Below are 21036 nucleotides of genomic sequence, written 5' to 3'. Positions count from 1 at the left end.
GTAACGTTTACTTTGTTTTTTTTTAGATCTATTTCGATGCCTCCCACGTAAGTTGTGGTAAACAAAAAATGTTATTTTTTACTTTTTAACTTAAACATCCTTAGAAAAATTCCTTCGATCCGGCTGCATTCGAACCAACGCCTTTTTTGCGTGGGGAAATCCTGCTAGGATACCTCTCCGCCGCGGGGGTAGCGGGAGGTTATTTCTACCGGCTAAAACCCCCACGGTGGCCTTCTCGGGTGCTCTAGTGGGAAGGATCCGGGATCGACTTTGCGCACTGGAACCCCCCAGCACCTAGGAGGAGCTACGTCCTCCCCTCCTCTCCTCACGACGAAGCGGGCCACACCGCCCCGTCGTCCTCCTCGCGGCTGCCTAACTTACTGGCGAACGAAGGCCCCTCTCCGGTCGCCCGCAGCCGCGAAGGCTTCACAGTAGGAGACCACTGCCTCATGGGACTCTTGATCCGCCGACATAGCCGCTACTATGCCTGGTGGAGAGAGATTTCGCCCGATCCGGGCTCGAACCAACGACTATGCCAACTAAGCCACGGAACCAGCCGACCTTACGAATTTTTCTATGTGCTCGTTGCAGATCCTTGTTTTTGGTTTTCAACGACTTCTTTGCCGTCTCTCCAGGTGTGTTCGATCTTTGTATTATAATTATACAAGGAAACATCCTAACATTCAATAAAGTTTATGTACATTATAGGCCCCATGTTTAAAATTAGATTTTCACGTTTAACAGTAAAAAGACTAGAAGTTTTCTATAATACGCATAGAAAAGGATATTAAGTTGAAAAGCAAAAAAGGTATCTTGGCTTTTACAACAACTTACGTGTGAGGAATCGATTTATTTTAAGGATTTTTTACTATTTGTTGAGCGGTAATAGACGCTTTCGACGTGTGGTGTTGGAGTAACAACGGCCAGCAACGATAAAGAATAAACCAGTCCATACTTAAGCAGCTTAATATCGTAGATAGACTTTGGATCCTAAAGTATTTTGGTCATATTGCTCGCCGACAACCAGACAACCTTGACAAACTGGTTGTGGTTAGGTGGAGGGAAAGAGACTCCACAGTTGATCACCGCCGACGGAGTGACCAAGTGATCACCCTCACTGGCCTCCATAAAACAACTACTCTGAGAAAGACCGAAGACAGAACCAGGTGGAAGAAAATCGTAATTAATATAACGACTAAGATGAGAGCGCTCAGTGGCGTATGCTCCGTCTCTTCAGTTATGTTGTTCTTCAGAGCAATGAATTTTCGGTTTGAGCTATTCAGTCTCGTTCTATCAATGTGAGTTATATTAATATGTAATAACACTTTAATTAAAATTTAAAAAAACACCCGGCGCACAAAACGTTTATTCCCAGTAGCTCCATGTACTCAGTTCCACGTAGAACAATTGTAACCTTAAAATGTCATATTTATTCCCATTAGTTCCATGTAATTTTAAACTATTTTTACATCTGAATTTTCTTCCATGTCAAACCTTAAGAAGTTCATCAACCCCATTTCCAAGATACATATGGAGAGTCTATAAAGGCAGAACATGCGCTAAGTAATAAAACAGGGTTTTTTTTTACTTTTGTAAAATAAATTATCGATTGCTGTGCAGAATTTGAAAGCTACAAACTGCTCATGCTTTTAAAATTAAACAAATACCACAATTTATTAACGAATAATAATGTAATAATTAGCGAATGTCTAGCGTAACGTTTTAAAAAGAAAGCGACACGTATTTATTTTCTTATTAGCTTGATTTGTCAATTTGGAATGTAAATATCTTTTTCAATAATAATTTTCCTGCGTTTTGCTTGGGGTTTCATGTTATTTTGTAACTGTACTATGCTTACGTCGTAAAAAGAAGAATCTTTTTCTAAAATCAGGGTAGACTGGTGAATCGCTCATGGTCTCTTCTTAAAATTACTGTTTTGATTTCGTTCTGTCAACCCTCCAATGGGTCGGTCGTTGTATGTTGCTCTCCGAAAGATCACCAAGTTTTTATAAAGTTATCTTGTATCCAGTGTCTATTCATGTATATCTTGGACCAGTACGTATTCTTCAATTTTAGTTTTTATACGTATAATTAAAGCCTTCTCTCTTCCGGCAGCAAAGGTCACCATACAAGTTAACAATTTTTCATAAATAATTTTTAATCAAATTCAATTGTTTGGCCTCTCCAAATCGCATTTGAGAAATGATAGAAACAACCATGATATGCACCTTTAGGAATCTTTCTATGTATGGAACTAACGGGAACAAAGCTAAAAACATTAATTTTATTCCGACTAGTTGTTCCGATGTATGGAATTTTTGGGTTGCAATTGTTCCACGTGGCATGAGACATGAAACTACTGGAAATAAACGATACAAAACACTAAACTCTAAATAGTCATTAAAGTGACTATCCGTCAGGTAACAACTCGTTGAGACCAATATAATGAGTCCGAAACCGATCTTTGCGATTTAAAGCTTTAAGTGGTACTGCAACTGTTATGGACAGGCGTGTAGCTTACCATCAGGCGCACAAATTGTTCGTCCCGTTACTTGATGTTATAAAAAAGGTTATCTATATTATATATATCTATATTATATCTATATAAAAGGTTATATATATTATTATTGTAATGGTACACCAAATTTCAAGTCGATCGGAAGACTAATGAAAAAAGAAAATATATCCATTTTATGACTGAGACCTACGAAACACTAAGTGAATCTTGTCTTTTTTTTAAAAACTAATCTCAAAAGTTCGTGGAGTTATATTTATTTGTTAAGTTTTATTGCAATTTGTTGCCAGTGCAGAAAGTCCGCGAAACCGGATTCAAGTGGAACATTTTCTTCAAATTGAAATGGAACCAATAGTAAATAATAAAACCTTTCCAATAAAAAAGAATAATCGAAATCGGTGCACAGATTCCGGAGTGATCGCGTAATATACACACAAAAAATAGTCGAATTGAGAACCTCTTAATTTTTTTTGAAGTCGGTTTTTTAACTAATTAAGAGCTGGATTTTTAGACAACGGAACCGATGTTCATCAAACATAGCTAAGAACCGTCCAGATTATACTAGCTTTCCAATACAGATAAACCGCTTTAAGGTCAGTCAGTCCAACTTATAACTGCCCTCTTTTTGCCTCGGGGGTGTAAAAGATCGACATACGATTAGGGTAAGCATTCATTTTTCTGTTATAAGAAAAACGTCTAATGTGGCAGTTTGTGAAGCATGGGGTTAGGACCAATTCTTACAAGAGATACCGTTGTAACGTTGTCCCGACGACTGTTCCCAAGTAGATACATGTTTCTTACTACGATTTTATGTCGGATAAAAGGAAACTAGTGGTGAATATTCTATTTTCATACTATGAATATGAAATCGACCACTATACGCGCTTCGGACACATCTGTTTTCAGTTGCTTCCACTTGACACAAAAAGTGTCCGATGACAGCACCTAGAAACTGACATGGTTGAATTGCTTTCAAGTATTGACAGCGATCCCGTTTGTGCCGACGTGTAATCAGCACAATAAGCCAAATACGTATGTGTTTCTTCGTCAACATCCATCGTGGCACCGACGGAACACTCTAAAATTCAAGCACCGAACTGTTGCCAGACCACCTACAAGTAGCAACCGGCAGTAGTGTGTGCGGTTGCCGGACATACCAACCACGCTTTCCTGTGTTGGTGTTCTGTGTCGGCAACCAAAAGTGTCTACGTTTGCACTTATTATAATATTTCCGATCAGTTGGCAATAGTTTCTCAGTCAACTCGTGAGAATGGATTCCGAAATATCGGGAGAAAAATGAACATACCGTGGTAAGAAACCAGTTTCTAATTTGTAAATCGCTGCAGCAATATCGTTGCTAAGTGCGATGTAGTTGTAACGTGGCGTCATTGAAAACAAACGGATAAATAGGTGTTATCTGATTTGACTACGGCGTAGCCTAAGGTTCACTACATTTATCGGTACATAATCCCATTAAACCAGTAATTTTTTCCCAATTGTCGCCAGTGGGAACATAGCTCCCATGTGTTACCAGGTGGTGACAATATTATATAATATAATTTATATAATTTAATGATAAAAAACATCAGATCTGGACACTATCTGCCTGTCTGGACAGATAGTGTCCAGGCTATCTTATCTGTATTTTTATCATTAAACACGAATTTTATTTTATTTCCTTTCGATGAAGGCAATAAACAAATATTAATAGGGATTTTCTATTCCATTTGTTACCACTGGCAACTACTGGGATATTTTAAATTCTATTTGTCGCCAGTGGCAACAACGGATCTTTGTATCTCCATGTCACCACCTGGTAACATGGGTTTTTTCCCATTTGCCGCCAGTGAGAGCAAAGCCAGTGGTGACGACTGGGAATAAGCAGATTTTAAACATTTTTCTCGTTGCATTGTACAGTCAACAGCGCATCAAGTTATACACTTTTGTTCGACTATGCAACGCAACAAGATCCGTCGATATATAGCTTGACACGTTGCTGTTTGTACAAATATTGAAAATGGGAATATATATATGTATTTAAACACTTAAATAGGTATTTCACATTTACTTACCTATTTTTCTGAGGCCAGGTTGTACTGGCCGTGGTCATGGCCTCTCGGGATTCACGATTTTGCTCATAATTTAAACTTTTTTATTATAGTTTTAAATATTAAACAACAACACCACCATTGCTCTGATCCCAAAGTAAGTAACTAGAGCACTTGTTATAATTATTAATACATAGATCGAACACAGAAAAATCCATTCGATCCGACTGGATCCGAACCACCGTCTTCAGCATAACAGGCCGATGCTCTCCCAACTAAGCTATGCGGAACGAACCAGCAGACCCAACGAATTTTTCTGTGCAGATCTTTGTTTTTGGTTTTTTTAACGATTTTTTGCCGTAGCGCCATCTGTGAGAAATCTATTGAAGTTTTTTTTCACACAGCCAGGTACCTTTACAGCTACCAGCGACTGACTAGATATGTCGCTTTACTAATTGCAATAAGAAGTTTATTGACTTTCACGATGTTTTGCTGAAGACGCTGGCTCGAATCCAACCGAATCGAAAGAATTTTCTGTGTTCGATCTTTGTATTAATAATTATAACAGACTAGTGGAGTAACTTCACAAAAAAAAATAATAATATCATAATAGTAAAACATCGTGTCAGGCAACAATTCCTCTTCTTCATAATAAAGCATTTGTGTTATGGAAAAACAACGTCGGCATCACAAACAATCAGACCCGAAACAGTTTAGAAAAGCTAGTTTTTCTACATTGTTCCGATCGAGGATCGAATCCAGCTCCTCAGTGATGGCGACACCATGAAAACTGGCTCCGCTCGACCACGGAGGTTTTGGTTTTTTTATTCAAAATACAATAAATTTTTTAATATTTATTTTAATGATCTATTACAAAGAACTAATTAACAACAATTCAATTAGTAAATTAACCCGTTCATGGAGAGTACTTAAATAGTACCGCAAACAAAAATGTCACTACCTTGTGCCGTAGTGCTTATAATATTTATGATTTATCTATCACGGACGGCTGAACCCGTCAACATTCTTGTACAAAAGAAAGTACGGCTATGGCAGTTGTTGCTTTTTTTAGTTGTTGTTGCAGTATTGAATTACTCAAACAATTGTAACTTTTTTACAAAAAAAATACGTCTTTTGCCGAGTTTTTTTGAAGTCGCTTAACGGAAAGTGGGTGAAATCCAATGAACCGGATTGATCCCCTGATTTGTCACCCTTAGAGGCGGAACACTTTGTTCAAATTTGAATGAAATCACTACTGAGGTACCTCCTTTCTAACAAAAAAGAATCATGGACTATTAGCGCTGCCGCGCACACGCATCATGAGTGAGGCAGCCTTCTTGCGCATAATGGCATGTAAGCCATCTGTGTGGAGATCATTAAACAAACTTCAATGGCATTGACATGTAGGTACTTGTATCATTTCATAACAAATGCGTCGGCGTCTGGTATCCACCGAACTGCCTTAATGTAATGTCTACAAATGTGTGCGTGGAAATCATTGAATTTTGTCAGTACGTTGATACTTACTCCTTTATGGAGAATTGGAGAAACAGCAGCGACAACTGCCTCCGTAGCCGAACGGTTACCATGCCGCACTGCCACGCAGAGGTCCCAGGTTCGATTCCCGGGCCGGGGGAAATAGTTGTATGGCCTACAATTATTTCTCTCGTGAGTTTGGGTGTAATTTGTGGTTGTCTATGTGTGTGTCCATGGCACCCGCGACACAGGGTTTCCCTAGTGCGGGGCTATGTTGAGTGTGTGTGCGTTATTAGAAAGCACTTGGAAATCACACTCTAAAACCCGTAGATTTTTTTCACCGTGAACGTTCACTTCTGATATTCGGATTGCCTGTGGACCTATTCCCCGAAACCTATAACTTGGACCTTTTCAAGGCGAGAGTGAATAGGCATTATTGAGGTGTGCATGCTACATCGTCGACCTCATCGATACTTTCCGTCAGGTGAGATGGAGGTCAAATGCACACTTATTTTGTATATAAAAATATATATGTATTTTAGTAAACGCTGTTACTCTCCTTAAACGCGTTAAAAAAGGTGACTCTATATAAATAAACGACTACAGTGAACGGAAAACATTTTCAAATTCTTTTGAATTTGTAATGCGAGAAGGCTATCGAGGAATGCATTTTTTTATTATTAAATAGACGAACACTTGGCTCGATCGCACCTGATATTAAGTATTACGTCGTAATAAAACTATTACCCTTATTAATTTTAATTATTATTTAAAATCTTAACGTAAACACGGTCATCGACGTGCGGGGGATCCGGTACGATTATGGGTACTCCGTCCATTTTGAGCTCCGTGTAAGGCACGCTGTACACTTGTGTAAATCCTTGGCGCTCCGCAGACTTGGCCGAGTAGTAACTCGACGTGTCCATTCTCAGGATATTGATGCCGCGCGCTTTTGTTGCTTTTCTAAAGAGAGAACACTTTATTATTCATTGTTGTTGTTCCATACGGGTACGTCACTGAGTTATTTCTGTCAGTCTACGCAAGGTTAGCAATTGTACTCGTAGTTAACGACGGTTTAGATATTCTATATTTTTCAACGAGTTAGTAAAACTTTTATGCACACACTTATATACACATTTGGAGATGTCATTAAATAATGTACGAGGCGACTGAGGCCAGTGCAGGAGACGAAAAGAAGTGTAGTAAATGGAGATTTCTGCCTACTCCAGTTGGAGACAGGCGTGATGGTATGTATGTAGGTAGGAGCTTGCTAAGGTTTACTTATAAGAAATAAATTTGATTTTGTTGTTGTTTCCTTATTAGTGCTTATGGGTTGAAATTACGAATGTTTTAGATCCATTACACCTGGTTAAATATTTATTATTAAAAGCTTTGTTGAACGTTTTGTTTTTTGATTCTGTGTCAGCAAGTTCTTTGTAAATTGAACCAAATATGCATTGAACAAGGCGACATTATTTTTCTAAATGAAATAATATTCATCATGTTGTATTCAACTCGTAGCAGTAGAGCTCCTTATAAGAGTTCGTCCAAGGAAGTACTTATTACATATATGTATATAAGTAATAAGTACTGCCTACGTGGTCGAACGGTTACCATGCTGGACTGCCACGCAGAAGTCCCAGGTTCGATTCCCGAGCGGGGAGAAATATTTGTATGACCTACATTTATTTCTCTCGTGAGTTTGGATGTAATTTGTGGTTGTCAATGTGTGTCTCCATGGCACCCGCGATACAGGCTTTCCCTAGTGCGGGGCTATGTTGAGTGTGTGCGTTATTATTATTATTATTATATGACGTATTTCTGCCGCCAAAAAGTAATGTGAGCATTAGTACTTCGGCTTAGAAGGGTTAAGGGTGCTGGTGAAATTACATGCACATGGGATTTATCTTCAATCAACTTATGTCTCAGGGTGACGAGCGCAGTAGCAGTGCCCCTCAGATCTTTGTGATTTAAAGCTCTGAGTGGCACTGCAACTGTGAAGGACAGGCGTGTCGCCTACTACCAGGCGCACGACTTGTTCGTCCCATTACATGGTACTATATTAAAAAAAACTACGCAATAAGCAGCTATGACCGAAATTAGGCCCCTCGTATCTGTTTCTTCGGTAGATTCTCATCCTGTGTTGACCGCATATGTTATCGAACCACAACCGCAATATTGTTGGAAACAAACAAAAATATCCCAAAGACTAACCCGTCGCCATTATTTAATATGTCTAGATTGTCATAACTAGTGTTGGGTCATGGAAAAATTTCCAATTTGAAAATCTACATTTTCATAGGTAAGCAAATTACACTTGAAATAGTCATATTAATTAAACTCTACTGCTGACTGCGAACTGGAAACTTCGCGAAACCGGAGTCATCCCCTTAGAGGTGGAATATTTTCTTCAAATTTAAATGGGACCAAGGGGACTGAGGTACACTCTTTTCAACAAAAAAGGAATCACCGAAATTGGTTCACAAATAATAAGCTTACGTTAGATTGTAATGTTATCGGGTAACATACATACAAAAAAATACAGTCGAATTGTGAAGCTCCACCTTTTTTTGAAGTCGGTTAAAAACAGACAGACATTTAATTGATGTTAAATTATGTGTAGGCTCGGCTTGAGTCGGTCAGGAAAAACTTTATTATCCATGCAGTAAGAACGACAAAAAAATAGCTCGAAAGACGCGACGCCTACTGCGCGGACCGGAGCTTGGTTTCTGACTGGCTCAACCCGAAAGCACGGCAAGTGTAGTGACTTCTCTTTGCGTTTGACTAAACATTTTTATGATTCATAGGTATTCTACTAATACATACTCTGTTTCTTCGACCAGCCTGTTCATAATCCCTTTTCTTCTCCAACTATGGTCTGTACCGGCTACCTTAATGTCAACTAATTTCTGTTCATTGGGGTACTTCTCCCATAACTTAGCACCTTCATTTCTCATTGCCAAAATGTAAAGAATCTTCTGGAACTTTGGATTTTTACAGTTAATTGCTTGACTTCGCAGGTCTGTTCCGTCGTCTGGCTGGAAAGAAATTTAAAAAAAACAATTAGTTTAATGTGATGTTAAGCAAAATTTTTTATAATTATTTAAATCAAAAGTTTATCATAATTAGATCGAACACGAAGAAAAATTCCTTTGACCTGGCAGGACTCCAACCTGCGTTCGTGTTAAAGCAGGGCGACCTCTCTATCAACTAAGCTACAGATAGCAGATCTTAAGAATGTCTCTGTGTTTGTTATATTTTGGGTTGGGCATTGGGTTTTTTAGACTTAAAGCGACACCTGTGAGAGACTTACGAAGCTTCACTTACGGGGTTATAAGCCGAAGAAAACATCATGATATTCGATAAAATCAACAAAACAGTTATTTGTTATGCAGGGCTGTAATGTTGTTGTTTAACGCGAGTGCTTGTATTGAAACCTGAGCAAGTGAAGGAGGCTAACATTTCTACGATAAGAATAAAATATGCCAACGGATTTGTATTAGATAAATAATATACAACAAATCGCGTAGCTGAATGTACCATTATTTTTTCATCGAAAGAAAGTTTGGGTGCACCACAGTCCATCGTCACGTTCGAATTTCAAGAACCTTTTCCTAGCTAGCGTTTGAAAAAACGCAATCGCGCGCAGAAACATTGTAATAGTTAATAAACTTCATATATCAACATCAAAGTTTATTGCTTTGCTTTAAAAAATCACATATAATCCAAAATCAGTGAATAATCTCTCTCCAAGTCATTATCAATTAGATATATACACTACGATAAGATATTTGTACAGTCTGATAGCTATCCGTAAATTCCGTAAGTGTGTATAAAAAAGAAAGAATCGCAAATAAACATAAATTCAACGGTGTTTTTTTCCAGTGAATTTCTTTTTACTAATAATATGTTATTGAAGAAGAATTTTATAATTCTGTAGTAATTATAGTTGCAGAAACAGGATTGTCTATACGAAACAAACTATTTTTTTTTTCGGAGCTAAATTGCGTATTTGAACGATCCCAATTATTTGTTTTCTTAAACAAATCATTGGGTTCTTTACATGTCCTATGGTCACAGCTGGCTGACGACGGCATGAGAAGTGTAAAGGGCCTAAAACGTTTGGTTTGTTTGAAAGAACAAATATCCATACGCAATTTAGATCCGAAAAACATAGCTTCATTTCCTATTTATGTAACAATCGCGAAAATCCATGAACTCGATGAGATTACCTGTAATAAATAAGCATTTTAATTGAAAAACTAAATGATCACCGAGTTTTGGAATTGACTCTATTAACCTAATCTTTTTATACCTACATAATAATATACATATCTATCAAGATGATCTGAAGTGACTATGAATCTTATCTCACCTCTTTAACTGGGTCGACTCCGCTAATACAAACACCTACAATATTGCCTTCCTTGTCCATGGCCTTAAAAGATAGTCCTTCCAGAATGGACTTCTTGCAGTATTCCTCTAGTTCCGTACAAGGGTTGTTGGTGCACAGTCCTATGGCTGCATTTAAAGGTTCGTCAATGTAGAATGTTCTGCAAACGTTTTAGGTACATTAGTCACGTGATCTTTACTTATACCAAGTCACATGACCGAATGGAAACATGACATCGGTGGCAGTAGAGCTCTTTGTGAAAGAGTTTGTCCAGGCAAGTACTGCCACTTTACCTGGTTCTGCCGCCATGCGGTAATGTGAGCGTAGATCCTGGTGGAACTACAGGCACATGGAACTTGTAAACTTATGTCTGGCACAGTGTCTTATCATATAGGATAGGTGTGTCGCTTACCACTACGCGCGAGAATTGTTCGTTTCGTACATTGGCATCATAAAAAAATGATATGTATTTGGAAATGAAACTATATTTTTTCTTCTCGGATCGAAATCGCGTATAAGGCTTTGGTTTAAAAATCGCTACCTCTTGATTTAAAAGAAATACGTTTACTGTTCCATATAATGTGATAATGTTGCCCGGACACGGTTGCGCAACTGTTGCTTTTGTACAGTTGAAGAAAACTAAGTAACAATAGCATATGTAGCAAATTTAAAGTGTAAAATGATGAATGTCAATGGTATTAATGGTTTCATTATAAATTGAGTTCACTATATTACATTTATTGTAAAAGCTACTGCTAGTTAACGAGCAGCGTTGGGGCCTAGTGGGAGAACGGTTGCTTCTCAATTATGAGGTCCACGGTTCGACTTCCTGTGGCGGCGGGTAAATATACCTATGACTTTGATTTTTAAGTTACGTACATTTCGATACCTCCTATAAACACTACGCAAATTTCATTTTTTTTGCACATTTTCTGTTATTTTTGTAAACAGCAGTATTTCTTTACTAGTACTATGCTTCCAGAATTTTCTGAAAAAAGAAACAAAAAAACGAATTTTGTGAAAAAAGGAACAAAAACAAAATAAAAACAGGACAGGTCCAAAAATTATGTTGGCGTAGTGTTCGTTGTAGGTATCGATTTGTGAATATTTAATAACAATATCTCTTTGCTAACATTGAAGGAAAATATCGTGATGAAAATTACATTTTATTTATTTATTTACCGTTATCAAAACTGCATGTCGAAGAAGTTTTACAAGTCCAGTGGACTATGATCTAAACCCTTTTTCTGTTAATGGTGATGGTTACTGTGAATTTCAGTTTCCATTTTCACTGCTTATAAATTTATCATTACCGTATACCTGCTTAAAAATCAATACACGAAATTAATTGCCTACGTTATTTCCAATTATAACAGTGTCCAAGATTCAAAACTACATATCGACTCTGGAAAGCGTCTAAAGCGCATTTGGAAAATATTACGGGAAAAGTTGAAACTTTCTCGTTTTGCCACATGACAAGTAAAATTAGAGTTATGATTTTTTTTTACAATTAAACTAACTGTCATCATTAGTTCAAATCACGTTCAAATACTTTCTTATATTGGCTCATCCTGTCGCTCGTGGCTCATCAAATCAGAGTGTGGTGCCGCCTTGGAAATAAGTTGAGGAGTGTGATATCGTCGGGGACACTGCAATAACGCGTAACTAGCATTTGTTTATGAGTCTCCATTTCGGTAATTTAGTCGCCCAATCAAATACGCCACGTAAGTGTCGTGGCAACCAAATTAGCGTGATTTACGGGAATCTATTGTTGTCAGTCCGTAGACAACATAAGTTGAAGCTCACTGTGCAAAAATGAGAGTCGTAGCCATTGAAATACAAAAATACATACGCGGATACGTTGACGATATGTTGTAAAATAAATTGAAACTTAAATAAGCCTCATATAATAATAAGCCACTGGCGATTGTGCACTGGCAAACTTGTTGAAGAGTGTAATAGAGCCAAAACAAAACAATGAACGGGTTGGCTAATGAGGATGCAAGTCTAATTGTGAAAATTAATTTGTTGTCATAACTCATATTGCATGTGTAAACAGGTTAAGATCAATTTAGTGAAGTACACAAAATTGTAGGACGTTTCAAAGATTCCTAACGGTAGTTTGCTATGGGGTTCTCAATTCAGAGACCGTCCTTCTGCAACTGTTTCGTTTGGTATTGCAGAATTGGTGAAGTAGGGCTTAATTTGGTTACGGTTGACAGCACATCATCCTACACACAGCACTTTAGCAGCAGTAGAGCACCTTGTGAAAGAGTTCGTCCTAGGAAATACTACCTATTTCAGCCGCCAAGCACTGCGATCCGGGACTTACGAATTTATGTCTCAGAGTGACAAGCGCAGTGGCAGTGCTCCGCAGATCTTTGCGATTTAAAGCTCTGAGTGGCACTGCAACGTTATGGATAGGCGTGTAGCTTACCACCATGCATACGACTAGTTCGTCCCGCCACTTGATATTATACACATGGGCGCACTGTAAGTTTCCGGAACTGGCCACTTACATAAACAATATTTAAAAAGTAATTACAACAACAGTAATTACATTACAGTCAACCGTGACCATGGGACCTGTAAAGGGCCCGAAACGTCGGTTTGTTTGAAAAAACAGATATACGCGATTTAAATCCGGAAAAATAGTTTCATTTCCTATGTGTAACAATCGCGAAAATCTAAGAACTCGATAAGTAATTACAACATTTGAAAATGGAACTCTTTGGCTGCAGAATACATACAATTTGTTTCATCTGACTGTCACTTGTTTTTACATTGTGGCGTCATTTTAGAAATTGATTATATACTATATACTCAAATTATTATAGACTATAAGAAGAGGATTTAGACTACAGTCAGCCATGCCGTTTTCAAGATTTGTGAACTTTCTTTTTACGCATATCTACAGATTTCATCACGAAACATTCCTTTACCGTCAACTTATCCTGCTTCTTAGAACCTACCTATAGGACTCACAGAAGTCCTGTCTAGTACATTTTCTTTGTTAGGACTGAAGTAGGCCGTTTTGTTTTATTTATAAACTGGACCCAAATGTACCAAAATTAAATGTAAACCACCTCTGTTTTGTGTTCTAACAATCATATTTTATAAGTTTATTGTAACAAACTTAGTCATTTTTATTTTGAGGCAACACACTTGACGGATTTGCTATTCACGACGTTTAAAACTATAGTGAAACAAATATTTTATACTAAAGGTTATTATACAACTTCTGCGCACTTGGATGACAAAAATCCGTGGTAGTAACCCGTTTAGCTCATGGAGGTAGTCTCGATCTCTGATGTTTGAAAGCAAAACAAAAAATATATTCTAAATGTTGAATGCGTACAAATGTTATTTACAAAGAGCAACCCCTAGAGTTTCTTGCTTATTCTTCTCGGGGGAATCTGTCTTACGAATGAGCGGTAGAGTTTAACCAATGTGACGATTTCAAGTATAATGCTTACCTATGAAATGAAGATTATTTTGATTTTGATTGGATTTTTTCGACGTCTGACTTAGTTACCCATAGTACAGGGGATCCTAGTTTAGGAGCTAGCCACATCTCTGTACCTATTTTTCTTTAGGTTGCAATAAAGTTAGTTTTATAATTTATACAGTTAGCTATCAAAACATTCACAAATGTACGTAACTTAGAAATTATTAAAGGATTCGTCGACCTCTAAATTCAGAAACAATCGTGCCAACACTGGGCTACCACCGTATTTTATGGCTACCACCGCTTTCGCCTTTTGTTAAGTACAAACTTACCTTCTCAATAAAGCCATGACGTCGTTTACGTCGACTTCTTTCACCACATCGATGGTATATTCTGGTTTTGACATGTTAATACTTCTACTTGAAGCTGTGGAAACCTAAAAATGTAAGAGCTTTTAATAAAGATGTAGGTAAATTGGCCAAAACACGACTGGAGAAGTTAATCATCTTTAAATACGTAGAGACTCTAACTCAACTCAAACTTTGATAAAATGCAATAAAGGTAGTGTTCAGTATTTACTTATTTCAGTTTCAGTGAGTACATAACGCAGAGATTCAAAACCATACTTAATTATGTAATAAATAATTAAAAAAACGATCTCAAAAGTTTGTGGAATTACATCTATTTGCCAATTTCTATTGAAATCAATTAACGGAAAGTGGGTTAAATACAATAGACAGGATTCATCCCCTAATATTTTTTTTTATACAATTGTAAGTGCGCATTTGACCTCCATCTCACCTGACGGAAAGTCACGATGAGGTCCACGATGGAGCATGCACACCTAAATAATGCCTACTCACTCTCGCCTTGAAAAGGTCCAAGCTATTAACGTTCAGGGAACAAGTCTGCATGTAGGGAATTCCACTCCATAGCATTTCTCCATATAAATGTGGAAACGTAACGCTTCGTGGGAATCTTTGGTATATCCACAACATAGGTCCGTTATCATTGTTATTATTATTTCTTTATTTTTCTCAGCTTTTTTTTGTAGCTGGGTTGAACCACACGTGCGGACCGAAATCAAGCAAATGCAGCATGTCTATGTGGACGGTGGTGGTGATGCGTAACAAGCTTACTTCGTCGTCTTTCGTCTGCAAGAACCTTCTAACAATGCGACAAGTATTAAGGATTCCTTCTGTAACAAGTGGTGTTTGGTGGGAGATTCAGGGAATGCAATGACTTGTGTAGCTGTTTGGGAATGACGCCTGTGGTAGAAATAACTATTGGTACTATTACTACATTCTTTAATTACCATATTCTGGTTATTTCCTCTTTTAGTTCTGTGTATTTAGAGAGTTTTTCTGGCATTGTAGACTGTAAGTTGTGGGTGTTTGGTACGGCAATGTCTATTAAAAATACGGTTTTGTCAATCCTATTTACTAGCGTGATGTTTGGTCTATTGTAGTGGATGGTTCGGTCAGTCAGAATGGCTCGATCAAAATATAATTTGGTTGTATCATTTTCAAGTACGGTTTCAGGTGTGTATTGATAATAAGGCCTTATGGTTTCCAAAAACAAACCACTGTGGTCTGTGGTTACAACTGAAGAAAACCACTGACATAAGAACAACAATTTATAAACAGGACAATTTGTAGTGGCAATAAATATCTTCACTAAAATCCCCAAAGAAATTTCATTCCAATCACAGAATAATTCATTTATCAATTAACATCAGCAAATCATAATTAAAAGCGCATTTGATAAAAAAATGTTATCGTAGCCTACAAGTTTCTTGAGGAATAATAAATATAATACCTATACAATTATTGTTTAGGTATTATATTTTTAAATTTGATTAATTATATAAGTTCCCTTAAAAAAATTTTATGTTCTTTTTAAAAAGATAAAATCCTTTCACTATTTTGCGTACCGAAAAGATTATATTTCTATGCAATATAAAAAACACAAGTATCGTAAATTTCTATTCAATTTAATTTAAAATTAACCTCGAAAATACAGAAGTATTGTTGTGTGGTTATGTCTACATCGGATATGTTTAGTCTCGTATTTTTACGTAATGTACAACTATTACGATTTTGTTTTTATAGTTTCTGTATCTATGGAGTGTATGGTGTTGTATGGTCTGCTTAAAGGTCACATAAGTGACATTCCACAAATCCACAAAAAATCTCCAAATTATGTACCAGTTGTAAGAAAATCGCCATCTTTCTGCAGATAAAACCACTTATTGAGTTTATAGCTTTTTTGTTATTGAGTTTCACCTGCAGAAAGATAGTGATTTCCTTACCATAACTATACATATATTTTTGTAGAAATGTCACTTATGTGGTTTTACCTTTAAACAGGCGGTATGCATAATGTAAAATTTGTTTAGATAAATGTTCATAAGAATTTTTTTCCGCCAATGCACCACTGTGGGCGCCCTAACAGGGTCATGTTGATACTATTTAAATTTTAAGATCTGTGTAACACATGGAAGCGATAAATACTTTGATTTTCGACTTACATACCTCTTCCTTTTTTCGAAGTCGTTTAAAACAATAAGTAAATGGATAACAATACTGGTGACTAGATGTCTGACACTAATAGCCGTGTTATTAATTTGCAAATGCATGTACATTACTTACGCGAATAAATAATGAAAACAATAAGACAATAAATGTTACTACGATAATGAACAACAAATTGTAAAGTCGCTGCAAATAATTGCGTATTCACACGTGGAACTGGATGAACAGTAACATGTCGTAACATAAATCTATACCCTTAGGAGAACAGTTGCGTACATAATGTACATGGAAACATGTGTATTTTTAACCGACTTCAAAAAAGGAGGAGGTTCTCAAGTCGCCTGTATTTTTTTTTGTTTTTTTTTGTATGTGTGTTACGCGATAACGTTTTATTACTACAAAAACTTTCATATACAAAGTGCACCACTGTGCACCGCAATTAAAAGTTATTATATAAACGAAAAATAAACATGAAAAGAACATAACATTTCTTAAGTGATTTGTGAACCAATTTTTAATTCTTTTTTTATTGGAAAGCGGGCACCTCAGTAGTGGTCTCATTTAAATTTGAAGAAAATATTCCTCCTCTAAGGGTGGCAAACTAGGGGATGAATCCAGTTTCGCGCCCTTTCCGGTAACCGATTTCAATAAAACTTGGCAAATAGATGTAATTCCACGAACTTTTGAGGTCGGTTTTTTTACTACTTTGTGCTGAGACTATTCATATGTCATCGCTTATTCGATTCACAGCCAAACACGTCTTTAATAATCACAAGTTAGGCTATTATATGGTCTGTCACTTTTTAAACATGCATCTTTGAACGCTATGCAAAGACGTATGGTACAGGGTCAAGATTTGACAATTAAGATTTAAATTCAACTCTTTGCATTAAGAACCTTGCAATGTCTAAAGTGGCAAGTTTAATGTGCTCTTGACTAAAACGAGTCATTTAGTCTGGTGTATTGTGGTGTGTAGTATTTTGTTTACATTGTAGGTGTGGTCTCTCGTGTTTAACTACGTTATCAAAGATTGGGCGTACTTGGTGTTGGATTATGGAAAATTATACGTAGATATTTCAACATACAAGTTTGACAGTTATTGTCCAATAGTTTAGCTGTTTTTCTGAAAACAGTTCAGGGCAATTATCCGACTCCAGGCGTACCTACACAGAAAAAACATTTTCGTTCATTCATTGCAGTCCTGTATTAGCCACTGCTGGGTCTAGGCCTCCTTTCGCTACTCGTCAAACTTTCCGGCGTTAGCCTGCACGAGAAGGTTTTTCGGCGATTTTTACTAGGTCTCTTCAAGCGATTGAGCGTCCTCAGCCCCACAGGAACCGACACCGCTGGTAGAGTGTGGAATGAGATTTATTGGCATTTATCGTAATTGCGAAATTTGACAATACGTTTCTTGGTAACTGTTTCTCCCTCTGTAATTGGATTTAAATCTTAATTCTGTCTCTGGGTGTCGTTGTGGGCTTGGTGCTTTTTTGACGTGTATAAAAAAGTTCTTGTTATGTAGTTTTTAACCGACTTCAAAAAAGGAGGAAGTTCTCAAATCGACTGTTTTTTATGTATGTTACGCGATAACTCTTACTTACTTTGTGAACCGATATTGATGATTCTTTTTTGTTGGAAAGAGGGTGCCTCGGTAGCGGTCCCATTTAAATTTGAAGAAAATATTCCACCTCTAAGGGTGGCAAACTAGGGGATGAATCCGGTTTCGCGCACTTTCCGGTAATCGATCTCAATGAAAACTGGCAAATAGATGTGACAAATTCCACGAACCTTTGAGGTCGGTGATTTCAGCTACTCTGTACTGAGATTATTGTAAGGACAATACAAGAATTTAACGGATTACCAGAAATCGGAATAGGCAGAGGTGTTTACTTAAATTTCAAAGAAATAATACGCACTGAGTGGATAATACCTCCCTTTGTATTCCCGGAATGATTAAAAATAAAAGTTGAAGAAACCGTTATATTATTATTATTAATTACAGTCAAAAAACTTTTCTTCTTAACTGTTACCTGCGTTTCAAAAATGTAGAACATAATAAAATTCAATAGGTCCGTGATTGCAAGGAGTCTATTTCACTCAATGTGTATATTTCAAATTTAAGTAAATATTATTATTCACGGAAATTATACCAAACACAATTAAAAAATCATTTGCTGTAATATGTATGTATAATTAAAATATGAATAATAAGTAATATTATCATAAAAGAAAAAAACTAACTGCAAAGCAGCACATAACTAAGAGCGTTTTAGTCCGTAAGTCACTGGACATAACAGAAGTTCCAGTGAGTTGGGTATACCATCTGGTCCAGACCCGACACATCCTTGAGGAAGACCTTACTGACACGTAAAAAAAAATAATTTTGGGCAGAGGTTATTTAGAAAACAATGAAAAATTGAATGTATCCATAAACAAAAGATGCTTACCTCAAATTATCCTCAATGTACTTGTGTATTGTCGTATTTAAACATCACTTGTGTTTCATCGAGTTTTAATGTTCTAATCCAAATTAGCACGTGTCGACGTATAATAGAATTCAAATCGCACAACCAACTAAACTGAACGCATCGCGACGCCGTGTAGACATATATTATCATATAACGGTGAAACATAAAAATAAGTTTTAAGGCGAAGTATTTGCTACGCTACCTAGAGTCTATTCAAAGCAGTGATCCTACTCGGAGAACGGCCTGTGACTATGACATTAATGTCTAAATTACGTACATTTGTGGTAATTTATTCGCAGAACTTTCGCTAACAGTGGAGGGAAACCCTTAGAAAACGCGTGAAGCCGAAACTCTCTTAGGAAGAGAGCCATGTCCAGCAGTGGACGTATCACGGATTGATTACGATAATTTACTTCCAATTACTTGCTAAAATGGTATACCTACTACAGAATTTAGTAACAGTAGAGGTCCTTGTGAAAGAGTTCGTCCAGGGAAGTATTGCCACCTTACCTATTTTTGTCGCCAAGCAGTGATATGAACATTACTGCGTTCCGGTTTAGAAGGGTGCTGATGAAATTACAGGCACATGGGACATGTGAACTTAAGTCTAAAGGTGACGAGCGCAGTGGCAGTGCCCATAAGATCTATGCGATTTAAAGCTGAGAGTGTCACTGCAACTGTCATGGATAGACGTGTCGCTCGGTATTATAAAGAAAAACAGTAAGTGTTTACGTACTTAGTAAACGTGATCTACGGGCAAGAATTCCAATTATGTTTAACTTCTTTTAGCTGACTTATCTTCAACATTGACATTGACCTGACCAGCTGCGCCAATTGTCATCAGGCTATACCATTTAAACAGGAGCTTTAAAACGCATAGTGAACAATTTCAGAACTTTTTTAGTTCTTTGGCACTACGTCCAGCTTTTGCATGTAGTACAGCCGAGCTGAAAGTGCCGTCCAGCAGAACTGACTGGTGAATAATAAAAATCCTAATCGCAAATTTAACATAGCTTGCCCTTAAATTACAAGCATATATGCATACTGATAGCCATTATGCTTATTTATCTTTTACTCGCGGCACTCGACTCACCTATGTAAAGATTTGTGAGTGTGTTTTTGCATTATGTATTTGTCATTGCTATTTTAGGTGTGCCAGTACATCATAGCTATCGGAAACTCAATCGTTGTCAATCGCCGCGAAGTCGATAAGAATAATTAGGTAACAAGTATTATTACTTATTTGCGAGTTGTGCTGTAATTGTAGTCTAAGTATAGACCAGTGTGTCTATGCACTGGATTACACGTCCAGTTTCAACGTTGCGATGTAACTACTTGTAATTTTTTTGGCGCGTGATCGTAGTATCAGTCACATGCATTTATTGTAAGGTTACGCTAAGCGCCTGCAAAAAAGATAAGAGCAATTATTCGTAATCCATTTATTGCTAAAGGATCGTTTTAAAGAAAAGTCAATATAATTATTTTATTATTTTATTGTAATTGTAACTATAAGATTAACATTGATTATCAATATAAAAATATTTTACACAGTTTAACGATTTAGCTACTTTTTGAAGAAATCCACTGGTTACGTTCTTTACGATGGTAAAGTGGGAAAAGTTCGACTTCGGTATGACTCCAAACCAGATTGAGGATGTTCCTTAAAAAGATCAAAACAAAAGTGACGAAGAATAAGGGCAGCGTTTACGTACATACAAGTGAACGACTGTGGAACTGTTTGGGGTTCATAGTCCTTGCATACCCTTTAGGGAGACAAGCATGATAGAATGTACATAACAGTATCGTGCTTTCAGCTGTTGCTACTACCACAATTTTAAAATGAAAGACTATGTTAAATATTTTTTCACAAGTTATCTTTTTGATGACTTACGTAGATATTATTATAGTTATGAATACAAATTCAAGACGAGATAATTATCATTTGACTTATGCTAGTCCGAAAGGAGCTTTTCGTAGCTGTTTACGTACTACACTACTACACAGAGTTGATAATATTAATAAGGTTCTCCTTTACTTAAAACGCGTATTTAGAATGTTTATTTACAGCTAATTTTCTAAATTCTCTTATCTACTTATAATCTATTCAAGTTACAGGTACAAAGGAACTGTGTCTGTACTATTTAACAAGTTAAA

General features: G+C 36.9%; 1 protein-coding gene across 2 annotated transcripts; it reads right to left on the bottom strand.

Moving 5' to 3' along the window:
- Positions 1 to 6339: 6339 nt before the first annotated feature.
- LOC113225580 (dopamine N-acetyltransferase-like) lies at positions 6340 to 19372 on the bottom strand. 2 transcript variants are annotated; one of them, XM_026457909.1, is made up of 5 exons: positions 18862 to 19372; positions 14213 to 14316; positions 10415 to 10592; positions 8866 to 9077; positions 6340 to 7002 (listed from the first exon to the last, which is right to left on the bottom strand). In XM_026457909.1, the coding sequence occupies exons 2-5, from the start codon at positions 14284 to 14286 to the stop codon at positions 6798 to 6800; spliced, it is 669 nt and encodes a 222-aa protein (XP_026313694.1). In that variant the 5' UTR covers positions 14287 to 14316; positions 18862 to 19372; the 3' UTR covers positions 6340 to 6797. The 2 variants fall into 2 exon arrangements, with proteins under 2 accessions (XP_026313694.1, XP_026313693.1); XM_026457908.1 differs by lacking the exon at positions 18862 to 19372 and adding an exon at positions 17582 to 17623.
- Between the last annotated feature and the right edge of the window lie 1664 nt (positions 19373 to 21036).

The sequence above is a fragment of the Hyposmocoma kahamanoa genome, unplaced genomic scaffold, assembly GCF_003589595.1.
Source record: "Hyposmocoma kahamanoa isolate Upper Pololo Valley unplaced genomic scaffold, ASM358959v1 168, whole genome shotgun sequence".
NCBI classification, from domain to species: domain Eukaryota; kingdom Metazoa; phylum Arthropoda; class Insecta; order Lepidoptera; family Cosmopterigidae; genus Hyposmocoma; species Hyposmocoma kahamanoa.
Note: the sequence above shows the minus strand (reverse complement) of the source record. Positions and strands in the feature narration are given on the sequence as shown.